The sequence below is a fragment of the Macaca nemestrina genome, chromosome 1, assembly GCF_043159975.1.
Source record: "Macaca nemestrina isolate mMacNem1 chromosome 1, mMacNem.hap1, whole genome shotgun sequence".
NCBI lineage: Eukaryota > Metazoa > Chordata > Mammalia > Primates > Cercopithecidae > Macaca > Macaca nemestrina.
Genome location: NC_092125.1, coordinates 213,880,049 through 213,905,679, shown reverse-complemented (window position 1 = coordinate 213,905,679; position 25,631 = coordinate 213,880,049). Strand labels below are relative to the sequence as shown.

The following is a 25,631-nucleotide window of genomic DNA, read 5'->3' as shown; positions in this document are numbered from 1 at the left end:
TTGCTGCTTGAATTTTAATGCTGAATGGTATTTTGTTGGATGGAGTCATCGTAGTTTGTTTTTCCTTTCTTCAGTTAATGGACACTTGGTTGTTCGTAGTTCTGGGCTACTATGAATATGAGGCTGTTATAAACACTTGTAAGTAAGTCTTTGTATGAACACATGCTTTTTTTTTTCCTTTTGGGTAAATGCCAACGAGTAAAATGACTGGGTGTTATATGGTAAGTGCATGTTTAACTTTATAAGAAATTGCCCAACTGTTTTCCAAAGTGGTTGTACCATTTTACATTTCCCACCACAAGTGTAGGTAAGTTTCTATTGCTTTACACCCTCACTAAATTTTGATTTGGTCCGTCTTTCTAAATTGTAAGCATTCTAATAGGTGCTCAGCAGAATCTCATGTTTTTAATTTTTATTTATCTGATGACTAATGATGCTATGTGCTAATTTGCCAATCTGTATACCTTCTTTAGTGAAGCGTCTGTTGAAATCTGTTGCTTATTTTTTATTGGGTTGTTTATTTTCTTATCAATGAGTATTGACAGTAGTTTTCTATATCTTGGATACAAGTCCTTTATCGGATATGTGCTTTGCAAATATTTTCTTCCGTTCAGCGATTTGTTTTCCCATTACCTTTTTTTTTTTTTTTTTTTGAGACAGAGTCTCACTCTGTCACCCAGACTGGAGTTCACTGGTGTTATCTCGGCTCACTGCAACCTCCACCTCCTGGGTTCAAGTGATTCTCTAGTGCCTCATATTCTCAAGTAGCTGGGACTATCGGTGCATGCCACCATGCCCGGCTAAATTTTTTGTATTTTTAGTACAGACAGGTTTTTGCCTTGTTGGCTAGGCTGATCTCAAACTCCTAGGCTCAAGTGATCCTCCTGCCTTGGCCTCCCAAAGTGCTGAGACTGCAGACATGAGCCACCGTGTCCAGCCTCCACTATCTTAACAGGATGTCTGAAAGAGCAGAAGTTATATTTTCTTTTTTTTTTTTTTGAAATGAAGTTTCCCTCTTGTCCCCCAGGCTGGAATGCAATGGTGCGATCTCGGCTCACTGCAACCTCCACCTCTTGGGTTCAAGTGATTCTCCTGCCTCAGCCTCTCGAGTAGCTGGGATTACAGGCACCTTCCACCATACCTGGCTAATTTTTGTATTTAGTAGAGATGGGGTTTCACCATGTTGGCCAGGCTCATCTTGAACTGCTGACCTCAGGTGATCCACCCACCTTGGCCTCCCAAAGTGCTGAAATTACAGGCGTGAGCCACTGTGCCCGGCCTGAAGGTAAATTTTTATGAAGTCCTCTTTACTGATTGTTTTTCTCTTATGCGTTGTGCTTTTGGTGTTATATTGAGAAATCTGCCTAATCCAAGGTCACAACAATTTTCTCCCTGGTTTTCTTCTAGAAATTTTATAAGCCTAGGTTTTATATCTAGGTCTATGATCCATTTTTTAAATATTCATTTTTTAAATTGTGGCAAATACAGCATAAAATTTACCATCTTAACCATTTTTTAGTGTACTGTTTAGTGGCGTTAAGTACATTTACATTGTTGTGGAACCATCACCACCATCCATCCATAGTGCTCTTTTAATCTTGCAAAACTGAAACTCCGTACACTTTAAATACTGACTCCCCACTCTCCCCTTCTCTCAGCCCCTGGCAACCACCATTCTACTTCATGTCTCTGTGAATTTGACTAAGTCCCTTGTGTAAGTAAAATCACGACCTTTTCCGACCAGTTTATTTCACTTAGCACAATGTCCTCAAAATTCATCTGTATGGTGAATTTCCTTCCTTTTTAAGGTTGAATAATATATTCTACTTTTTAAAACAGTTTTATTGACTGGGCATGGTGGCTCACACCTGTAATCCCAGCACTTTGGAAGGCCGAGGCAGGCAGGAGGATTGCTTGAGCCCAGAAGTTAGACACCAGCCTAGGCAACATAGCAAGACCCTATCTCTACCATAAAACACAAAAACAAAAACAAAACAAAACAAAACAAAAAAAAACTTTATTGAGATATTAATATACCATATCATTCATTCATTTCAAGTGTATAATTCAATGGGCTTTTGTGTGTGTGTGTGTATCCATAGTTTTGCAACCATTTACAACCATTTGCAAGTATTCTAATTTTAGAACACTTTTGATACCACAAAAAGAAACGCTACCCATCAGTAGGCATTCCCCAATCCCTGTCACCACACACTCCTTTCTCTCAGCCCCTGGAAACCATCATCTACTTTCTGTTTCTGCAGCTGTGCCTACTATGGACATTTCACAGAGCAAAATCATGTGATAATGTGACTTTTGTGACTGGTTTCTTTCATTTAACATAGTGCTTTCAAGGTTTGGCCATGTTATAACATGTATCACTACTCTATTCCTTTTAATGATTGAAGAATATTTCCTTGTATAGATATACCATATTCATCAACCAAATGTCCATGGACATTTGGTGTTTTCCACTTTTTGGTTATAATCAATAATGCTGCTATGAACATTAGTGTACAGTTTTTGTGTGTGGATGCGAAAGTGTTAAAAATGCAAAGTGTTAAAATAGAGACATTTCTCTTGGTATTGTATTAGTCCGTTTTCATGCTGCTGATGAAGACATTCCCAAGACAGGGTAATTTGTACAGGAAAAAAGTTTATTAGACTTACAGTTCCACATGGCTGGGGAGGTCTCACAATATGGCGGAAGGCAAGGAGGAGCAAGTCACATCTTACATGGATGGCAGCAGGCAAAGAAAGAGCTGGTGCAGGCAAACTCCCGTTTTTTTAAAGCCATCAGCTCTCATAAGACTTATTCACTATCACGAGAACAGCACGGGAAAGATCTGCCCCCATGATTCAGTCATCTCCAACTGGGTCCCTCCCACAACACGTGGGAATTAAGGGAGCTACAAGATGAGATTTGGGTGGGGACACAGAGCCAAACCATATCAGGTATATGCCGAGGAGTGGAATTACTGGGTCTTAGGGTAACTCCATGTTTAATGCTTTGAAGAACTGCCAAGCTGTTTTCCACAGTGCCTTCACCATTTTACATTCCCATCAGCAATGTATGAGGGTTCTGGTTTCTCCGCCTCCTCACTAACTCTTGGTATCATCTGTCTTTTTGATCACAGCCATCGTAGTGGGTGTGAAGTGGTATCACATTATGGTTTTCGTTTGCATTTCCCTGATAACTAATGATGCTGAGCATCATTTCACATGCTTGTTGGTCATAAGGTTATCTTCTTTGGAGAAATGTCTTTAAATCTTTTTCCTATTTTAAAGATTGTGTTGTAATATTTTTATTGCTAAGTTATAAGAGCTCTTTAGGTATTCTAGGTACGAGTTCCTTATCAGACATATGGTTTTCAAATATTTTCTCTCATTCTCTATTTTTTAAATTTTATTGATGGTACAGTTTGCAGCACACATATTTTTCATTTTGATAAAGTTCAAATTATCTTTTTTGTGTCACTTGCACTTTTGATGTACTAAGAAACCGTTGCTAACTCAGTGTCACAAAGACTTAGTCCTATGTTTTCTTCTAAAAGTTTATTGTTTTTTTCTTTTCTTCTTCTTCTTCTTTTTTTTTTTTTTTTTTTTTGAGGCAGAGTCTTGCTCTGTCGCCCAGGCTGGAGTGCAGTGGTGCAGTCTTGGCTCACTGCAACCTCCTCCTCCCAGGTTCAAGTGATCCTCCTGCCTCAGCTTCCCGAGTAGCTGGGGTTACAGGCACCTACCACCATGCCTGGCTAATGTTTTGTATTTTTAGTAGAAATGGGGTTTTGCCATGTTGGCCAGGCTGGTCTCGAACTCCTGACTGCTAGTGATCAGCCCGCCTTGGCCTCCCAAAGAGCTGGGATTACAGGTGTGAGCCACCACACCCAGCCTAAAAGTTCATTGTTTTTTTTGTTTTGAGATAGAATCTCACTCTGCTGCCCAGGCTGGAGTGCAGTGGCACCATCACAGCTCAAAGCAGCCTCAACTTCCTGGGTTCAAGCCATCCTCCCACCTCAGCCTCCTGAATAGCTGGGACTACAGGCATGTGCCAACATGCCCATGCCCAGCTCATTCTTTTTTTTTTTTTTTTTTTTTTGGCAGAGATGAGGTCTCACTATGTTGCCCAGGCTTGTAAAAGATTTATAGTTTACGTTTAGGTCTCTGATCCATTTTGAGTTAACTTTTGTATATGGTATAAGGAAGGGGTTCAACTTCATTCTTTTATATGTGGTGTAAAGAAGGGGTTCAACTTCATTCTTTTGCATATGGGTAGTATCCAGTTATCTCAACAATGTTTGTTGAAAATATCATTTTTCCCTATTGAATTGTCTTAGCACCCTTGCACTATGATGAGTTTTGGTTAATTTTTGTATATGGTTAGAGGTATGAATTGAAATTCTTATTTCTTTTCTGTCTTTCTCTCCCTTCCTTCCTCCCCTGATCCCTGTTCTGTTTCCCTCTTTCCTTCTCATCCTCTTTCTTCTTTCTCTCCCTCCCTCTGTTTCTTTCTTTCTCCCTTTCTCTGTCTTTTTTCTTTCTCTTCCCCCTCCTCTCTCCCTTTCTTTCTATTTCTCTCTCTTTCTGTTGATAGTCAGTTGGCCTAGCAACATGGTTGAAAATTCTGTTATTTCTTCATGAACTTCCCTTTGCATCCTTGTCAAAAATAAATTTTCCACATGTGTAAGTCTGATTCTCAATCATCTATTCTGTTCCACTGACCTATTTATCTTTATATCAATATCATATTATCTCAATTACAGTAACTTTTTTTAAGGCAGAGTCTCCCTCTGTCACCCAGGTTGGAATGCAAGGCACAATCATAGCTCACTGCAGCCTTGACCTCCCAGACTCAAGCAATTCTCCTGCCTCAGCCCGCCGGGTAGCTGGGATTACAAGTGTGTGCCACCAAGCCATGCTAATTTATTTTGTTTGTTTGTGAAGACAGGGTCTTGCTATGTTGTCCAGGCTGGTCTTGAACTCCTGGGCTCAAGCAATTCTCCCACCTTGGCCTCCCAAAGTGCTGGGATTACAGGTGTGAGTTGCCACACCTGGCCCACTTTATAAGTCTTAAAATCAGGTAGTATAGGTCCTGTAATACTGTTAATCTTTTTATAGTTGATTTGGCTATTCTAGATCCCTTGAATTTCCATATGAATTTTGGGATCAGTTTGTCAATTTCTATAAGAGAAGTCTGTTAGGATTTTCATTGAGAGTGCACTGACTATAGAGCAAATAAGAATTGACATTGTAACATTATTGGGCCTTCTGATTCATAAGCATGACGTATCCCTTGATTTACTTTGGTTTTCCTTGATTTCTCTGAGCATCATTTTATAGTTTTTAATGCACAAGTATCCATGTTTTGGTCAATTTTATCCCTAAATATTTCATACTATTGGATATTATTGTAAATGTATTTTTAAAAAATTTCAGTGTCCAATTACTCATTGCTAGTATGTAGAAGTACAATTATTACAACTATTTCATATTTTCGTCTTATATTCTGCAACCTTGCTAAATTCAGTTGTTAGTTCCAGTAGCTTTTTTGTAGCTTCTACAGGATTTTTTATATGGACTATTATGTTGATGCCAATAGACACCAACTCTCTTCTTCCTTTCCAATCTGAAGGCCTTTCATTTCTTTTCTTGGCTGTTACACTAACTGAAATCACCAGTACAATATAGAATAGAAGTGATAAGAGTGGGCATTCTTCCTAATCTTTGGGAGAAAAGCATTCAGTCTTGTACCATTCAACCTGGTGTTAGCCATAGGTTTCTCGTAGATGCCCTTTATCTTTTTTCTTTTCTTTCTTTTTTTTTTTTTTGAGACGTCGCCCAGGCTGGAGTATAGTGGCACAACCTCAGCTCACTTCAACCTCCGCCTCCCGGGTTCAAACAATTTCCCTGCCTTAGTCTCCTGAGAAGCTGGGATTACAGGCCTGTGCCACCACACCCAGCTGATTTTTGTATTTTTAGTAGAGAGCAGACCACATTGGACAGGCTGGTCTTGAACTCCCGACCTAAGGTGATCCGCCAGCCTCGGCCTCTGAAAGTGCTGGGATTACAGGCGTGAGCCACTGCACCCAGCCGTAGATGTCCTTTCTCAAGTTGGGGAAGTTCCATTCTGTCTGTTTGTGGACAGTTTTTTAAATCAGGAAGGGATGCTGGATTTTGTCAAATGGCATTTGTTTTGTTTTCTTGAATTTGTTGAGATGACCATATGGCTTTCCTTCTTTAGTCTGTTAGTATGGTATATTTACATTGACTGATTTTTAATGCAAACCAATCTTTCATTCCTGGGATAAACCCCACTAGGTCATGGTATATTTTCTTGTTTACCAGCATTTGCCTGTTTGCCAATATTTTGTTAAGAATTTTTTTTATCTATGTTGATGAGGAATCGTAGTCTTGTAGTTTTCATTTCTTGTAATGTCCTTATCTGGTTTCGGTATTAGAATAATGTTGGCTTAGTAGAATGAATTGGGAAGCACTTTCTTTATCTAAATTTTCTGGAAGAATTTGTGTATAATTGGTGTTATGGGCTCAACTGTTTCCCCCCCCCCCGTCAAATGTGTAATTTGAAGCTGTAACCCTGGTACCTCAGAATATGGCTGTATTTGGAGATAGTGCCTTTAAAGACGTGATTAAGTGGAATCAAGGGTGGGCCCTAATCCAGCATGACTTGTGTCCTTATAAGATAAGTAAATTTAGACACACAAAGAGACACGAGGGATGTGCATGCGCAGAGGAAAGGCCACTTGAGGCCACAGGACGAAGGTGGCATCTTCAAGCCACAGAGAGGGGCCTCAGAATGAAATCAGCCCTGCCAGCATCTTGATCTTGGACTTCCAGACTCCAGAACTGGGAGAGAATAAATTTCTGTTATTGAAGTCCCTCCATTTGTGGTATTTTGTCATGGTAGCCCTAGCAAACTAATACAATTGGTGTTTCTTCTTGCTTAAGTATTTGGTCAAGTTCACCAGTGAAGCCATCTGGACCTGGAGTTTGTTTGTGGGAAGGTTTTAAACTATGCATTCAGTGGCTTTCATAGATACACAGCTATTTCCAGTTGAGTGACTTTGTGTCTTTTGAGGAAATTGACCATTTTATTGTAGTTGTTGGATGTATTCTTACACTCATTTTAATACCAAAAATTACAAATAAAAAAATAAAAACCACCAGTTATTCCACTGTCTCAAGATGTCCATTACTAATGCTTTGACATTGCATCCTTCTAGAAAATTTTTATACCTGTGTACACCAACTCCTTTTTGAAAATGCTATTACCTTGTAGTACAGGGTGTTTTTTTTTTGTATCATAAATATTATTTGAAAACATGATTATGGATGGATGACTAATAATCTGCTTAACGAACCCCTAATTTAAGTTGCTTCTAATGGGGTGGGGGGAGCATCAAGTAAACACCCCTTCAGTGTCCCTCTTCTGTCTCTAGGAGCAACTCAAGTTGGCATTTGGTTTGCAGTCCCAGAAGTGGAATTACTGGATCAACCAGTTTATTATTGACTCGCTATTGAGCACCCTGAGCTTGGTAGGGGGATGGTAGAAGGAAAGGGAAGAGCCTGTCCTCTTCCTCAAGCATCAGGTCTCTGAAGACCAGCCCAACCAGCATGTCCGGTGGGAATTCCAGTTGAGAAAGTAGCAGTGATGCTGCTCAGAGGCTCTCAGGGGTCCCCGGCCCCAGCCTTGGCCTCCTCGACCTATCTCGGAGTGGCTCTAGTTATCTGCAAGTTGGAGGCTGTATCTTCAGGATTTGGACATACTGGGCCTTATTTCTCCATTCTTCCTTCTTTGGAATGTGGTGACATCATTAAGTTGTGTTTGTGAAAATGGAGGCAAAGATAGAAGCCAAACTTTGTGCAGACAAGTGAAGGCAGACACTAGTCTTGTTCTCCAATCACTCCCAGTCTGATGAAGCAGATGCAGCCTTGTCCCAAGGGGGAAGCCCTAGGCTTTTGGAAGAAACAAAGGCCCCTTCCTTCCAGGATCCCCAGTCTGAAGGAAGTGTCAAGATTCATAAACCAAAACATGAAACCTATACAGTTAGCAACACCTGTATATGTTTTGGAATGCATCACCAAATGCAAATAAACACCCTCCCATGCAAGGACCTGTGATTGGATGCAGTGGGTTTTTTCCGGGAAAACTTCCTGGAGAGGAGACGGACCTGGATCCACAGAGAGGAAGCTGGGCAGAGGAAGGGTAGGGGCTGGGTGACGGGGATGACATGTGGACTGTGGTTTGGTATAGCCAGAAGAGGAGGCTGGCAAAGCTAGGGGCAGGAAGGGAAGCCCCAGGGGTCTCTTCTGCCCCTGTTGGCAGGTTCGAGGACACTGAGAGAGATGGGGCAACTTGAAGGTGCGGGGATTATTTGCAATGTCAACTTCCAAGAGTCTTCTTCTTCTGCCTCCCTTGCTGTCTCCTCCCAGTAGCTCAGTTCTCCCCAAGGCTGGAGGTCAGCCCCTACTTTGCAGTTTTTTGTAGACATGGGGTCTCACTATGTTTTCCAGGCCGGTCTCAAACTCCTGGCCTCAAGCAAACCTTCCGTGTTGGCCTCCCAAGTGCTGGGATTGCAGGTGTGAGTGACTACGCTGTGCCTAGGCCTCTACTTTGTAACAATCAGATCTTTAACTGGGCACCTACACCTGCCCCCACTCACCACATGACACATGACACCCAACTTGTATGAACATCATCCTCATTCGGTGAGGCCTTGTTATGTGCACTTACAGCTGAGAACTCAGAGACCAGGGAAGGGAGTTCTCCTACCAAGGCCTCACAGCAGGGAAGTGGGGGTGCTGGCATGGGATCTTTTATCAGTGCGACTGCTCAAACCCCCAGGATCAGCCCAGGTGACCCAGCCCTGAGAGGGGCTCCCAGAGCTCACACTCCCTTGGATTCTCTCCAGCCCCATCTTTCTCATACACACCACCCCCCTTCAAAAAAGGCAAACGGTGCTGACAAAGCCCAGGCCCCGAAGGCTCTCCCTCAGATAATTGTGCCCCCTACGAGGGCAAATTTGGCAATGTCACAACCATGCTAAGTTGGTTTAGGTAGAATCCCCAATGTTGTCCTCCATATCTGATTGGGTTTCTCGTCCTCCATGGCCCCCAGGTAATGTCTGAGGAACCCACCTGCCTTCAGCAGGAATCCTGGGGGATCGCTTTAGCCAGAGTCTCCCAACCCCCCACGACCCCGATGTGTCTTCTGGTTAACTTCTCATCCTCAGACCCCACCCTGCTCCTTGGCTATGAATTCCTGCCTTTTCTTATTGTATCTGCCGTTGAGTCCAGTCTCTCTTCCCCACTGCAGAACCCACTGCCATGGCCCTACACATGTCCCCATGGCCCCTTTGAACAAAGCCTGCCTTACTGTGCTTCATGCTTCAACAAGTGTCACTGAGTGATGTTTTATCTTTAACATCTTTCAGATGGGGAAAGAGAGGCCTTTGGGCTAATTTCCTTTCGGATGCATGGGGAAGGCCGATTCTCCTATCTGGTATGTAAACCCCCAAGTCAGGCAGGCCAGAGCACCCAGGGGTGGGGACTGTACCAACTGGCTGTGGGCAGGGCTGTGGGGGTGGGAGGAGGAGTTGGAGCCTCCTTTTTCTAGGGCATGTGTCACCTGCCTCCTGCCCAGGGGCATTGCCCCGGCACTCCCCTGCCAGTGTGCGAGGCAGCCTGAAGCTGGAGCCTGCTCCCCGCAGCCTCTGGAGCGTATCTCAGACCTTTCAAGACCTATGTTGCTGGCCCCCCAGAACCCGGAACATGGCAGATGGGGCGCAGGCCAACCCCAAAGCATTCAAAAAGAAGGTGCTGGATAGATGCTCCTCTGGGTGGAGGGGCCCACGCTTCCGAGCCTCCTGTCCTTCAAGAACCCCCAGGTAGGTGCCTGCTACCCTGAGATGGAATCCCCCAGGGAGAGGCAGAGACAGGGGTGAGGGACTGGTTCCTAGAATTCCTGTCTCCTGAGAGTCTGCGTGGCGGGCTGAGATGGTCACTACTTTTCCAGCACTAAATGGGGATCATTTAGTCAACCCTCACGTGGCATTCATGTGGCCCAGGGAGAGTGAGGCCACAACCCTCATGTGGCCCAGGGAGGCTGAGGCCACACATTTTGGAAGCGGTGCTGGGACCAGAATCCAGGGACCTAGGACTCCTGACTTTGGGTTCAAGACCCAGCTGCTAAGCTGGGTCACATGACTTCCTTCCAGGACTCCCTAGTGTGTGCATGGGAGGTCCGGCCTGAGACAGTGGGCTTCCTGTCCTGGAGGCTGATGTGTAGAGGGGGTTCCTGCCAGAGTGGGGGGCAAGGAGGTACTCGTGCCTCCTGGCTCTGCCATCTGGGGTGTGCTCCTCCAGGAGGGGCTGGGCAGGTGCTGATGACAGCACTAGGAGCAGCAACTAGGACATCCAGGGACATCATTGATGACACCTGTCATGAGGCTCAGGAAGGGAGCAGCAGGTCCAGCACTGCCAGGGGTGAAGGGGATGGACTCAAGCTCCGGGTTTTGTCCTCCCTCAGGTCTAGCCTGGGTATGAAGAAGTTCTTTGCCGTGGCCATCCTTGCCAGCAGTGGTGAGTAAAGACTCCAGGGGGCTCCTCCTTCTCTCCCGCTCCTGGCCTGTCTCCCATGACCTTGGGCGCCTGAGTTAGGGTTCCACTGACCAGCCTAAGTTCCTTCCTCTCTCTGGGCTTTGCTTCCTGGCTCAGCCCAGCAGACTGCACCCAATTCTGGGGTTGTTTACCCCTCCAGCCACCTGTAAACAGGCTTTTATGAGCCCCAGGGGGCAGGGCGCAGGGCTGAGCAAGCATCATAAAATGCTGGTGTTGGCTGGGCATTTGTGTACCTGAGTGTGTATTAGCGTGTGTCCATCAGACAGGAGTTAATGATTTTGTGTGCAGACAGGCGCAGGTACCTATGTGTGTGTAGGTGTGCCTGAGCACTTGATGATGTCTATGTGTGCAACATGCATCTATAAAGTATGTGACACTGTAGGCACCTGAGTGCAAGCCCGTTTGTGTCTCTTCGTGTAAGCGTGTGTTAATTGGGGTGTGTGTCTCCAGAGTGTGCTTACGGATGTAGGGTGCACAGATCTGCAGAAGGGTGTGTGTGTGTGTGTGTGTGTGTGTGTGTAGGGTGGGTGTCTGTGTACTGCAGAGCGGTGGGAGGTTAGGGGCTTCTTTCTGGGGGTGGTACCCAGGGTATCATGGCTCTGGGCAGCCCCCCCATAGGATTGTTGTGTGAGGCTCTTGACACAAACCTGACCCTGCCACTCGTCCCAGCATCATTCATGTGGCAGGTGTCCCAGTTCCATGGACCATTGGCTGGGCCTCTCGCTGGCCTTTCATGCAGCCTGTTAAACCTCACCAGAACACAGCCTGGCTTGAGGAAAAGAAATAAATGCCAAAAACCAAAATAAGGTTCCATGTGAGAGAGGGCTGGCTGCATTCAGGCAAAGTGACCTGTTATTGAGGAGATGACTGCTTGAGTTCAGCCCAAGCCACTGGTTAGGGACAGAACCTTCAACCCCACTGAATGCGGACTTGGATTCCTTCGCTGGGACTGTCAGTGTGGATGTGGCCTTGGGCCAGGCCCCTGCGTTGTGTATGTGAGTGCATCTGTAATGCACGAGGGTGTGAGTGTGCAAGTGTGTGTGTGTATCAGGTATGGGTGTGTGTGTATCAGGTATGTGTGTGTGTATACGGTATGTGTGTGTGTATCAGGTACGTGTGTGTCTATCAGGTAGGTGTGTGTGTATCAGGTGTGTGTGGGTGAGTGTAGGTGAGTTTGAGGTGTCTGGGGGTGAGTGTGTGTGCAAGTGTATGTGGTGTGTAGAGGAGAGTGTGACGTGGGCAGGTGTGTGAATGTGTGTGAGATGAGTGTGTGTGTGTCTGTGTGTGTGTGCACCCTGTGCATGGCTGCGTAGGTTTCTTGCTCTTCTTCTCTTGCCACATGGGAGTTGCCGGTCAGGGGGTCCCAGGGACTGGAGGTGCCCCCTCCCCCAGGGTAACATTTACAAGGCCAGGGGTGGATGGGGAGGAGGCCAGGGGCTCACAGTGGCTGGGTCCCTCCTCAAGGCGCTGTGGGGGTCAGGCACTCTACACACCTTCGTGATCACACTTCAACCTCCAAGGTGCCCTGCAAGGAGGGCATCATTATCCCCATCCTCTGCTTTGGGAATTGCAATCTGAGAGGTTGCTGGTATGTGCCAAGCCTCAAGCAGGGCACTGGCCTGCCTGATCTCTCATGGTTGAGATTGTTACTCCCATGTTACAGATGGGAGAACAGAGCCCCAGGGAGTCCCAGCTGGCCTTGGTTATTGGCCTAGGTCTGTCTGACTCCAGAGTCAATGCTCTTCCCACTAAGACACATTGAGGTGGCGAGTTCCCTGTCGTTAGAGATGTCGGATACCATGTCTCTGGAAGCAAGCAAGAGTGGCCTTTGGGATTCCCCTGAGCCACCAGTTTCTGAAACTGTTGACTTTCCCCTCTCCCAGTACATTTCCTCATTCAGGCTGGGGAGCAGGGTGGGGACATGGAGAGAGCAGCAGGAAGGGTGCTGAGCTAGGCCCCTCATGCTGACTGCAGCTGGAATGGCTGGGGTGGGGGAAGCAGGCAGAGCTGTGCTGCTCTGTGGTTAGCTTCCCAGCTCCAGAGCACACAAACCCCGGGCAGTCTGGGCTCTGCCCCTTCCAGCCTGTGGGACCTGGGCAAGCCTGCACCTTTCTGAGCCTTAGTTTCCTTACCCATAAAATGGTGATAGATTGGGTCTCCTGCTGGTGCGTGTAGGGCAGCTTCCCCCAGGTTAAGGACTGTAGGTGCCAGACTGGGCGTGTGGACCCAGTGCTGCATCCAGGAGGATGTGCAGAGGCAGCGCAGGCGATTCAGAGAGCCACTGCACGGGCACGGACTGCAAGACAGAGAGAAGCAGTGGCAAGGGGAGAATGTGTCCTGGGGTGGGCTGGCCTGGCAGGTGCCATGAAGCTGATTTCGCTGGTGCAGGGAGTGTCCTTGTACTACTTCTCCCTCTGTATGTGTGTGGGGAGAGCGTTTTCCTTTGTCCTACCCCCAGCCAATATCAGCCTGTACTACAAAGGCTTTTCTGTTTCTTCATTAACGACCAGAGCACCGAATTGTCTCTGGATTGATCCTGAGATGCACCAGCCCCGGGATCATGGTGGGGACTCTGAGGCCCCCAGGAGGGCAGAGGCAGGAGGCAGAGGCCAGGAAGGGACCCAGAATCAACCCCCTGAGCTTGCTAACAGCATGTGGCCTTTGCGAAGCCTCCTCCAGCATACCAGGCGCTTGGGCATCCCCCTTGAGAAGTGTGTACAGCCAAGTGGCAGAGGGTGTGGGTGCAAAACCCTCACTGCCTGGGTCCAAATTCTGTCTCCACTGCTTTCTGACAATAGGACCTAGAGCAAGTTACAAAATGCACTGGGCCTCAGTCTTCTCATCGATGTAGTGGGATAACAAGAGCGTGCAGTGCGCACTCAATGGGTTCATGCACGGAAGGAGCTTGGGACAGTACCTGGCATGGAGCAAGCCCCCAGCAAGGATGACCTGCATTGTTTTCTTGGGGCTGCAGGGCTTACTGCTGGGATGTGGGTGCACACCATGCATGGTATCTTGTAGATTTCTTTCCTCCTGCTTAGCTGCCCACCCTTCTTGCCCCAGCTTCCTCTCCTGCTTTCTCCTTCCTTCTCCCACCTACCCTAGGTATTGAGAGGATGGTCAGACCAGACTCTCAGGATGAGAGAGGATGGGAGCAGCCAGCCATGGGGCAGAGGCTCAGATCACCCCCCTGGTTCTCTTGCAGTTCTGTCCACAGCCCACAGCAGCCTGCTCAACCTGAGGGCCATGGTGGAGGCCGTCACGGGGAGGAACGCCATCCTGTCCTTCGTGGGTTACGGTTGCTACTGTGGGCTGGGGGGCCGTGGCCAGCCTAAGGATGAGGTGGACTGGTAGGTACCAGACCTGGGCTCCTGTCAGGGGCCAAATGAGGACAGTTGAAGGTCAGACTGAACTTACCCTCCATCCCTGAGAGGGGGAGACCTTCTTTCCCCAAGGGATCCGGCTTCTTTGATGAGTTGGTGACCAGAGCCTGGTCTTTGACTATGTTCTTTCCAAACTGTCTTGGGCGCTTTCTGTTGTCCATCTCCAAGGTCATGGACTTGGAAGTGTTTCAGCCCCTCCTCTCTCTAGGAAGGGACCTTTGACTGTGGTAGAGCAGTCATACAGCTTACACCCCACAAAGGCAAGGGCTGTGACCCCTGCCCACCTCAGGCTGGAGGCTCTGGAAGACAGGACCGTGCCTCCTCCATCAGTCTGGGAGCTCCCAGCAACCATGGCTTGTCTTCTCCTCCTATTTCCCCAACAGCAGCCAGCACCAAGTTTGTATCACAGAAAGCTTAATAAATGCATGTTGACTAGCTGACTTCACTCCCCCAGAGGTGAGGGACAGCCACACTGCCTGTGCTTCTTGTCCCCCATCCTACTAGTCCCTGTTGACAACTCCAGACCTTTGTCCCTCCCTGGCCATGAGGCACTGCCAGGGGTAGCCTCTGCCTACAGTCGACGCTCCTCCAACCTTGACGTAAACCCAGGCAGCCCCTGACCCCTCCCACAGCTGCAGCCAGGGCTCTGGGGGAAAGCTGGGAGTCCTGTGGATAGAACAAAGACACAGGGGAGAATGTGTCCTGGGGTGGGCAGGCCTGGCAGGTGCCACAAAGCTGAAGCTGTGAGGATCGGAACCTGGGGTACCGGCCCCAGCTCTGCTTGGTTGTGTGACCTCAGACAAGTAACTGTCCCTCTCTGGGCTTCAGTTAGAACGTTTGACCTGTGAGAGACTGGAAGAGATGATCAGAGGTTTCTGCTGGTGGGAGATGGGCCAGCCCAGCCATGACTGTCCACTCACCTCTGCCGCTCCCTAGGTGCTGCCACGCCCACGACTGCTGCTACCAGGAACTCTTTGACCAGGGCTGTCACCCCTATGTGGACCACTATGATCACACCATCGAGAACAACACTGAGATAGTCTGCAGTGAGTTCCTCCCCTGTCACCTGGGCCCCTGGAGAAGGGAGTGGCTGGTTCCACCAGGCTGTGCTGGGATGGTGGACAGGCTTGCCAGATTAAATAAAGGCTGCCGGCTGGGTGCGGAGGCTCACGCCTGTAATCCCAGCACTTTGGGAGGCCGAGGCGAGTGGATCACTTGAGGTCAGGAGTTCGAGACCAGCCTGGCTAACATGATGAAAACCGGTCTCTACTGAAAACACAAAAATTAGCCGGGTGTGGTGGTGCACACCTGTAATCACAGCTGCTGGAGAGGCTGAGACATGAGAATCACTTCGAACCTGGGAGGCAGAGGTTGCAGTGAGCCAAGATCGCACACCACTGCACTCCCGCCTGGGCAACAGAGTGAGACTCTGCCTCAAAAAAAAGAAAAAAGAAAGAAATACAGGCTGCCTAGTGAAACTCATTTCTTAGATATACAATAAAAATGTTTTAATATTAAATACATCCTAAATATTGCATGGGACATATTGATACTCAAAACTAAATGCTAGTATAAAATTAATTAATATTTATAGAAAATGAAATGTTTAGGACATACTTCTACTAACACATGTACTTTTTTTTTATTTTTTTATTTTTTTATTTTTTGAGAAGGAGTCTTGCTATGTCACCAGGCTGGAGTGCAGTGGCGCAATCTCAGCTCACTGCAACCTCTGCCTCTCAGGTTCAAGTGATTCTCCTGCCTCAGCCTCCCAAGTAGCTGGGACTACAGGTGCACGCCACCACGCCCAGCTAATTTTTGTACTTTTAGGAGAGACAGGGTTTCACCATGTTGGCTAGGATGGTCTTGATTTCTTGACTTCGTGATCCACCCGCCTCGGCTTCCCAAAGTACTGGGATTACAGGTGTGAGCCACCGCGTCCAGCCAAACATGTACTATTTACCTGAAATTTTAATTAATTAATTAATTAAAACAGGGTCTTGCTCTGTTGCCCAGGCTGGAGTACAGTGGTGCCATTGTAGCTCACTGCAGCCTTGACCTCCAGGGCTAAAGTGATCCTTCTGTCTCAGTCTCCCGAGTAGCTGGGATTACAGGCAAGTGCCACCAAGCACAGTTGATTTTTGTATTTTTTGCAGAGATGGGGTCTCACTATGTTGCCCAGGCTGGTCTTGAACTCCTGGCCTCCAGCAATCCTCCCACCTCTGCCTCCCAAAGAGTCCGCTGGGATTATGGGTATGAACCACCAGCCAGCCCAGCCTGAAATTGAAATTTAACCAGGCATCCTGTGTTTTGATTTTGGTTTTGCTTTTTTTGCTAAATCTAAATCTGACCAGCCTAGCTGTGGCTGGAGAACATCTCCCTGAGGTGCTCTGAAGCTCCAGTCCTGGAATTGGCATCCCAGTTCTCCTGTCTCCCAAATTCTGAGTGATTCTGATTCAGTGGGTGTGGGTGGGGCCCCGGAATTTGGCTTTCAGCCGGCTCCCCAGATGGTTCTGAGGCTGCAGCTCTGCAGGGAGGCTCTGAGGCATGCTGGCCTGGGAGTCGGGGGACCTGGGTTTGAACTCTGGTTCTGTCGCCATCTCCTCGCTCCGTGTAGCCCTGGGCAGGTCCTTCCCCGCCTGGCCTCAGTTTCCTCACTCATGGGTCCATTGAGGGGTTTGGATCAGAGCGGACTCTTTCTCTTCTGGTTCTGTCACTCGGACCCCACCAGCAGAGGTGGCTCCATCCCAGGACGCCCAGTGTTTCTAGGGATCCAAGGTATTAGCACCTGGCCTGGTGTGTTCCCTCATTTACCATGAACTTGCTGTGGCTATTTCCCAACTGAGAAATGTAGGTAAGCGCAAGTGGCATCCAGGTAGCAGTGCCCAGTTTTCCCTGCCCTGCTCCACTCTGTGCCCCTCTCTGAGGCAGGATTCCCCCCTGGCCCAGCCTGTGAGCAGCCACTGGGCCTTCTTTGCCCCCATGTCTTCACCTGGTACTACCAGTTGTTGCTTATTAATAGCTCACAAGCAATGCTGGCTTTGCAAAGACACTCACGTCTCCTGTCACCTGGGAAGGAGTCTAGTGGAGACTGGGGTGCAATTTGGGACCCCTTGGGAGCCCAGATCTCTGTGGTCCTCATGTTCTGCTGTCCAAACATGAGGTGGAGGGGCTGGCCTGAGACAGCAGATGCCCCCCTATTAAAGCAGCTGGAGGAGAGAGATTCTCCCCCCACCACCACCCACCAGGGGTAACGGACTAACTTAAAGCAGTGGCTTTCATGCTGGGTTTGGGGGATCCCTGGGACCATTGGAGCCAGAGGCCTTGAGAGGTGATAGCCACACAGTTCCTGAGAGGTTCAGCTGATACTTCAGTGTATTTTATCATTAAGCAACTTCTTCTGGGGCTGTCTGATGCACCAGCCTTCTTTACACAGTTTCATTTAAGAGACAGGATTTTGTTGGTAGAAAGTATGAAAAGTTTGCAGACTGATCAAGCTAATTGGAGGTTCTCAAAGGGTCGTCCCTGAACCAGCAACAGCAGCAGCTGCAGCACCCAGGAAATTGTTAGAAATGCCAATTATCAGGCCCCACCCAGACCTACTGAATCTGACATTTAGGGGTGAGGTCCAGCAGTCTTAGTTAGAGCAAACCCTCCAGCTGATTCTATTGTGCACCTGAGGATGTTTCCTGAAATCTACTAATTATAACAACAGCACAGGGACAGACAACAGTAGCATTTGCCCTGGATTAGGCATGTGCTAGGCTCTTAGGCATTGACTAAGCTTTTGACAAGTGTTTTTCCCACTCATTTCTTACCAATAACTCCATCTTTTTTTTTTTTTTTTTTTTTAAGACAAAGTTTGGCTCTTGTTGCCCAGGCTGGAGTGCAGTGGCATAATCTTGGCTTACTGCAACCTCGGCCTCCAGGGTTCAAGAGATTCTCCTGCCTCAGTCTCCCTCAGCTGGGATTACAGGCGTCCACCACCATGCCTGGCTAATTTTTCTATTTTTAGTAGAGATGGGGTTTCACCATGTTGGCCAGGCTGGTCTCGAACTCCTGACCTCAGGCGATCCGCCTGCCTCGGCCTCCCAAAGTACTGGGATTATAGGCGTGAGCCAGTATGCCCGGCAATAACTCCCTCTTCAGTGGGCTTTCTTTGAATCTGTGATTGAAGGGAAGAGGTCTGGGATGGCAGGAAGTAACGGGCCTGGGGGTGTGGGAGGTGCTTTAGTTCTGTGGGTGACTTAGGTAAACCCATCCCCCTTTCTGGGGCTCAGTTTCCCCAGTTATGCAATAACTGTGTTGGGCTTCAGTGGTTCCCTAATTTTTCTCTAGTTACCTAGAGAGCTTGTTACAACACAGACTGCTGGGCCCCAGCCCAGAGCTGCTGACCTTGCAGGTGGAGGGTGGGGCCCGTGAGTGGTGCTGGTCCTGCCACCCGGGGAACACATTCCAAGGACCACTGGGTTCTCCAAGTCTGTGTGCTCCCCCTCCCCAGCAGTGGTCCTGGGGGAGCCACTGCCCCTTTCATCCACAGCCTTTGCCGCCCCCATCCCCCTATAGGTGACCTCAACAAGACAGAGTGTGACAAGCAGACATGCGTGTGTGACAAGAACGTGGTTCTGTGCCTCATGAACCAGACGTACCGAGAGGAGTACCGCGGCTTCCTCAATGTCTACTGCCAGGGCCCCACGCCCAACTGCAGCATCTATGAACCACCCCCTGAGGAGGTCACCTAGAGTCACCAATCCCCGGAGCCCCCCACCCCTCCCTAGAGCCTCTGAGGTCTGAGAGAGAAGAGCAGGCGGAGGGGCCCAGATGAGGAGCAGGGAGGGCAGGAGCCAGGCTGGGAGCCCAAGTGTTGCTGGCTGCCTCCCAGCGAGGGCTCATCCCCCAGAGGACTCAGGAAGGCCTGGGTCCTGACTCCCCCAGCCCAGCCCAGCCCAGCCCCAGGCATGGGTGCATCCTGCCGCTGGTTCTGGACTGGGTGGGAGGCATGGAGCTTGTAGGAGTCTCTCCTGAGGGTGGCTGGGAAGACCCGAGAGAGAGGAGGAGGGGCCTCTGAGTGGGGCCTCTGTTGCTGGCGCCAGCTTGACTCCCCGGAGCCTTCGAGAATCTGAGCTGCCAGCCCAGGTCCAGAGCTGGGTGCATCCTCGGCCCAAGATCACAGGAAGGCAGATTGCTGGTCACAAAACCTGGGTTCCGGGAGCCCCTCAGCTGATCCCACAGGATGGCCTGGGGTGGTGGCTACTTTGGGCTTGAGGCTCTCTCGAGCCCCACTCACAGAGCAGGTGCCCCACCCCAGCCCTCACTGAGGTGGCCATGAGTCCAGTTCAGACCCTAGGGGATGTGCAGTGCTGAGTGTCCCAGCCCCGAAGTCCAGCCTCTGAGCAGGCTCCTGGGCACTGACAGAGCCACACACCCAGGTACACCTCACAGGCTAATATGGGGACACACGAAAATGTGGCCTCCAAAACCTGCAAGTCTTCTCTGTGCCCCTCATCGACCCATGCATGTCACCCAACCCTGCCCTGCCACACCACGTGGGTCTGAGGAGCGCCTCTACCCCCGCCCTCCGGGTCCCTGACAGACACTGCCCTCCTGGCCTGCACCTGGAACAGCAGCCAAAACAATGGAGGGGGACCCACACCCTCTCTCCCTGGGCTGTGGGCAGGCGTCACAAGTCCCATTGGTGGGGAAGAGGCTGAGGGCTGAGACCCACCTCAGTGAAGAGGGAAACGTAAGCAGGGAGAGCATCAAGGCGGGAGGCTGCCTGGAAATTTCTAGAAGAGGGTCAAGGTAGGAGGCTACGTGGAAGCTTCTAGAAGGCAGTTAAGGAACAGGATGGTGAAGGAGAGGGGAGAAGATGGGAGCATGGAGAGACGAGGTGAGTGACAGCCGCCAGCAGGGAGGGGCCTCCAGGCAGCACAGAGGAGTTGGGGGGCAGGGCCTTATGGCGCTGGGTTCCTGTGTGGGGCGTGCAGCTGGGGCTGAAGTAGAGGGGACGGCCTTGCGGCCCCCAGCACTGTTGTTTCTCCAGGTGCACCATAACCTCCTCCTTACCTGCCCGAACCTCAACTCAGGGTCAGCGGCCTCCATGGAGCCAGCCCCACCTGCCTAAGGACCACTGAGGCCATCCTCCGCCTGGACTCAACAGCCGCCAGCAAGTTTGCCTGGCAGTGTCCCTGGGGTACCATTGTCACTGGGGAGGGAGACCCAGGAAGGGTGGAGAAGGAGGCAGAAGGGGCACGTATGAAAAAGAGGACAGGAAGCCTCACCAGAGGCAGTTTCCAGAGCCCCAGTCTTGGAGACAAGGACACTGCCACCCAACGCCACAGTCAGTGTGGGAGGGGCCCACGTCCCCCACCCCCCATGCCACACCGCTGCCTCCTGCTGGCCATGGTCCTCTGGCTGGGAGGAATGTGGGTTCCCAGCTGTACCCCACCCCCCTGCACACACACCCTCCCCTGCCCCATGGAAAGTCTAGGCCAGGATCTGGCGATGGGATTCTGCTGCCCAGGGGTCCTGCCCGCCCTCACTCACCCCAGATGCTTCGGATGCTGCAGGTCCCAGAGAATCTCCACAGGACTTGGCTTCCCCTGCTCAAATGAATAAAGGCCTCCTACCTCAACTCCCTATGGCTGGGCCCTCCTTGGCCAGGCGTCGAGGGAGGGCATGGTGACTCCCCCTGCTTCTCCAGCTCTGGGAAAGGTGGGTTCCCATGCCCCGTAGCTGGCATGGCCCATCTCCCTCTTGCCCCCAGCCTGGGGGTGAGAAGTGGTGCCCAGGCCATGGACCCTAGGCCCCATGGTCTAGCAGTGGGACGATGACCGTGGTATGATGATAATGACAGGGCTAAGAACTTTTCAGGCACAGATCTCTGCAATACTCTCTCCACCCATTTCTGTTGAATAACTGAGGCCCAGAGAGTTCAAGTCACACAGGTCACAAGTGATGGGGCTGGGCTCTGGCTCTGAGTCCTCTGTGTTGGACTTTTTTTTTTTTTTTTTTTTTTTTGAGACAGAGTCTCACCATATTGTCCAGGCTGGAGTGCAGTGGCGCGATCTCGGCTCACTGCAACCTCCACCTCCTGGATTCAAGCGATTCTCCTGCCTCAGTCTCCCGAGTAGCTGGGATTACAGGCGCGCGCCACCAGGCCCAGCTAATTTTTGTATTTTTATTAGAGACAGTGTTCCACCATGTTGGCCAGGCTGGTGTCGAACTCCTGACCTCAAGTGATCCGCCCGCCTCAGCCTCCCAAAGTGCTGGAATTACAGGTGTGAGCCACCACTCCTGGCTGCCTCTGACTTTTAACCCCTGCTCCTTGCAGCTCCTGAATGATGATTTGGGCACCTGGGGCAGTGGTAGGAGAGACCAAGGTCCTGATGCCGGCCCATCCGGTTCTCCTTCCAGCTCTGCCCCTGACATCTGTCCAGCCTTGGTGGGCCCATCTGTGAAATGGGACTACATTTCTGCAGTGAAGAGTCCCAGGCTGCTGCTTGTGACAGCCACTGAGACAGCGGGGAGGAAAGGGCTTGTGAGCTGAGTGGGGTGGGGAGGGGAAAGCGGGCAGGAGATTATTATCGTCAAGATCATTAGTATGGAGGCTGGATATTTCTTCAGAGTGAAAGGGAGTGACAGTGGGACCATGAGGGTCCTGCAGGGCAGCTGGGTCCTGGCCCCTTCCCGACTCAGGCTCCTTCCTGTATGGGTATCGGTTGCCTTCCGCCGCAGCGACCACAGCGGCTGTTTCTCATGCTCTCTAAAGCCGTGGGCTTCCCTGGGGACATCAGCTGAGGACATCAGTGGGTACCCCTGTGTCATATGGAGAAGCTTTCACACACGACCCTGCAAGAAGAGGGATTCCTCAGCTCAATATTTTAAGTTTGAAAATCCCTGGACAAGCTCACCCGCGGATTCGTTCACTCAGCGGCCCTGCATGAGAGTGCCCTGGGTGCCAGCTGTGGTGCTGGGCTTCCAGCCTCTGCCCCTCGGGGAGTCTGCAGCCCAAGTGGGAGGCAGACGCTGAGCTCCGAACCTTGACACGTGGTGCTAAGTGGTGTGACCGGGAGCACAGGGGTGAGAGAACCCAGGTCTGTGTGGCAGTCCCAAAGGTGCCAACAGGGGATGGGTGCAGCTGGGATGGTGCAGCTGGGGTCTCCCTGGCGTGGAGAGGAGTAGCAGGGGGTCACATTTTGTGAGGAGGGGCCCCTTCTTCTACCGCCTGGGGATCTCTTCCCCTGGGGACCAATGAAGACTCCATCCGGGGACTGAAGTCTTCCACGCTAAAGCGTAAGGAGGGGGCTGTCCGTGCTCCTCTCTGTCCTGGTGCTGCCATCTCTGCCCAGACCTAGGTCCGCCTACCCCCTCCGGAGACCCATGCCCCTCCAGGCCCCTTTCCCCTTTCCTCGGACCTGTGGGGCGTCGCTGACAGGTTTTCCAGAACATGGGCGACACCTAGTGGACATCACGGGTCACAACCGGCGCTCCGCTCCACCCCTCCCACCCCTGCCGCCCCTCTGCCCTGGACCCAGAGTGGAATTCTTTGAGGGCCTGCCCCAGGCCCACAGTGCCCAGGAGAGCACAGGAAGCCATCAGTGTGGCCTCCACCATCCTCTCATTGTTGTCATCACTGCCTCTCAAGAAGTGCTGCCCTTAAAGCAAACAGCACAGGCTGGGTGGCACCCTGGCCCTGTCCCTCGCGGGGGGAGGGTAGATGTGGCAAGTCGCTTCACCCCTCCCAGCCTCAGTTTCCCCTTCTGTAAAATGTGGTTGATAATGAAGCACACCCCATAGGGTTTGAGTATGACATGAGGTCAGGGATGAGGATGCCCCTAGCACAAGGCCTGGCATGAAGAAGGGAAATTGTCTAGAGGAGGTGACTGATGCCCTGGGCAAAAGACCCTCAGGTAGGGGTGGCAGACAGCGGCAGGTAGAAGAAGTTGTTGCTGATGGAAGTGGACTGCCTGTGACATTCTTCCCCAAACAGAAAACTGGCAGAAGCAAAGCTGCTATTTAGCAAGAAAATCTGGCTCCCTGCCTGTGAGTGTGAGGGGGAAAGGGAGCGGGTGGGAGGAGGAGGAGGGAGAGGATGCAGAAGGGAAGGGTCTGTGGACCCTTGCTGTCCCTAAGCCACAGCCAGGCACCCGGGGCCTTGACTGACCCTGCCCCCAGCTGGGCCTAGGAGCTGACACTTCCTCAGTCTGGCCCTAACTATGAATGCAGAGAGGCAGCCGTTCCTCCAGAGGTTGGCATGGTAACACTAGCTGTTGGCTTCCCCAGTTGTGACTTTCTAACAAGCAGCTGATGCTACCAACTGTGACAACAAGGAAAGTTCTGGAGAAAAACACCAAGGCTCCTAGCAACAGGAGACAGGGGTGCAGTTTTTTTTTTTTTTTTTTTAAAGACATATTGGGCCAGGCGCAGTGGCTCACGCCTGTAATCCCAGCACTTTGGGAGGCCGAGGCAGGCGGATCACCAGGTCAGGAGATCAAGACCATCCTGGCTAATACAGTGAAACCCCGTCTCTACTAAACAAAATACCAAAAAAAAAAAAAAAAAATTAGCTGGTCGTAGTGGTGGGTGCCTGTAGTCCCAGCCACTTGGGAAGCTGAGGTAGGAGAATGGCGTGAACCCAGGAGGCAGAGCTTGCAGTGAGCTGAGATTGTGCCACTGCACTCCAGCCTGGGTGACAGAGTGAGACTCCATCTCAAAAAAAAAAAAAAAAAAAAAAGATGTATTGCCCCGCCAACATCAACCCCTCTAAAACACGCATGCTCTGCCCAGGACGGGGGTCTGGGATCTCAAGATGTCAGGGCCCAAGTAAGAAAAGCAGAGCACATCAATCACTGTGCCAAGAGTTTTGCATGTGTCCTCTCATTTAACCCTCTCAGCAGCCCTAGGAGGGGGGTGAGGAGAGAGGCCATTTCTCTTACTGTCTCCTGTCTCTGAAGAGAAGGAGGAAGTAAAAGTTGAAAAACAACAAGAATGAAGTCAGTGGCAAGACCAGCCGGTGTCACTGATGACCAGGCCTGAGGTTAAAAGATTAACCCCCTACTCTCACCACACGTGCTCTCAATCTGTCACGACCCTTTCACGTGGAACCTCTTAGAGTTGTAAACCCTTAAAAGGGCCAGAAACTCTGTCTTAGGGGAGCTCGGTTCTTGAGACATGAGTCTGCCAAAGCTCCTGTCCAAATAAAGCCAAATCCTTCTTTAACCGGTGTCTGAGGGGTTTTGTCCGTGGCTCGTCTTGCTACATTTCTTGGTTCCCTGACCAGGAAATGAGGTAATTAACAGATGGTTGAGGCAGTCCCTTAGGCAGCTTAGGCCTGCCCTGCAAAGTATCCATGTAGGGGGCTCTGGCCAGCTTGGGCTACATGGGTCCTGAGAGCGCTCCCCGGTAAGCATTTGCCCCAGTGGAACGCCTTGTCAGAGTGGTGCATGGCAGGCCCCCGCAGAGGATCAATGCAGTGGCTGAACACCGGGAAGGAGCTGGCACTTGGAATCTGGACAACTGGAATACAGTAGTAGGACCGGTCCTGGGAATTTCCCCACTCCATTTGAGTGGAAGCGTGGCCTGATCACCCACGGTGTGCCCTTATCGGCACTTTGGTCTCAGCATTGATTTTGATTTGGCTTGATTTGTTTGCAACTGGCACTTTGGTCTCAGTACTGATTTTGATTTGGCTTGACTTGTTTGCAAAAAGGAAAGTGAAAGTGAGTGCTTGAGTTTGAGACGGGCGAGACTGGAGTGACCCCTTTACCCTTTCCTTCTTGTGGTGTGAGTGTTGTCTTGTCTCGGGAGGAAGATGGGTGGAATGCAAAGTAAGCCCACTCCACTAGGAACTATGTTGAAAAATTTCAAGGAAGGATTTAGTGGAGACTATGGAGTTAACTATGACACTGGGAAAACTTAGAACTTGGTGTGAGATAGACTGGCAGGCATTAGAAGTGGGTTGGCCAACAGAAGGAAGCCTAGACAGGTCTCTTGTTTCAGTGGTGTGGCACAAGGTAACTGGTAAAAAGGTAACTAGACCAGTTTCCATACATAGACATTTGGTTATGGCTGATTTTAGACCCCCTACAGTGGTGAAGAGGACAGGCAGTAGTAGTACTAGTGGCAAAGGGACAGACAGCCAAGGAAGAAGCCCGCTCCACGCGCCAAGGGGAATCGGCTCCTAAAGTCCTGTCCAACCCAACATCAGAGGATTCACGGCAAGAAACGGCGCCAGTGGCCTCCCCCTTTTACCAAGAAGGAAGGCCTTCCACTCCTGAGCCCACTGTGCCCGAACTTCCACAAGGCCTATATACCCGTAGGCCATCCAGAGTGGAAAAGAAAGGATGCGAGGTCTTGGGAGAAATGCCTCCCTTGGCAGCCTGTTTGAGGCCTAGAACTGGATACAGATGCCCCTGAGAGAGCAACAGTATACTGGGGTAGACAAGGATGGGCATACAGTGGAAAGGCGTGCCTTTGTGTACCAGCTCTTCACCTCTACCGATCTCCTCAATAGGAAAAACAATGCCCCATCCTACACCGAAAAGCCTCAAGCTATACTTAATTTGCTCCAAACTATTATCCAGACCCACAACCCCACCTGGGCTGATTGCC

The 25,631-nt window shown here is 50.3% G+C and overlaps 1 protein-coding gene across 4 annotated transcripts in view; it reads left to right on the top strand.

The window, feature by feature from the left end:
• LOC105483096 (phospholipase A2 group IIF) overlaps positions 1-20,645 on the top strand; it is a 53,472-nt gene extending 32,827 nt beyond the window's left edge. For 3 of the 4 annotated variants that reach the window (XM_071099280.1, XM_071099291.1, XM_071099299.1), the window contains 6 exons: positions 9,450-9,517; positions 9,777-9,902; positions 10,544-10,596; positions 13,841-13,985; positions 14,955-15,064; positions 18,585-20,645. In XM_071099280.1, coding sequence (XP_070955381.1) covers positions 9,787-9,902; positions 10,544-10,596; positions 13,841-13,985; positions 14,955-15,064; positions 18,585-18,760 — 600 coding nt within the window. In that variant the 5' untranslated portion in view covers positions 9,450-9,517; positions 9,777-9,786 and the 3' untranslated portion in view covers positions 18,761-20,645. Of the gene's footprint in view, positions 1-74; positions 139-9,449; positions 9,518-9,776; positions 9,903-10,543; positions 10,597-13,840; positions 13,986-14,954; positions 15,065-18,584 lie in introns of all 4 variants that reach the window. The other variant, XM_071099300.1, reaches the window with a different exon arrangement.
• Positions 20,646-25,631: the final 4,986 nt, after the last annotated feature.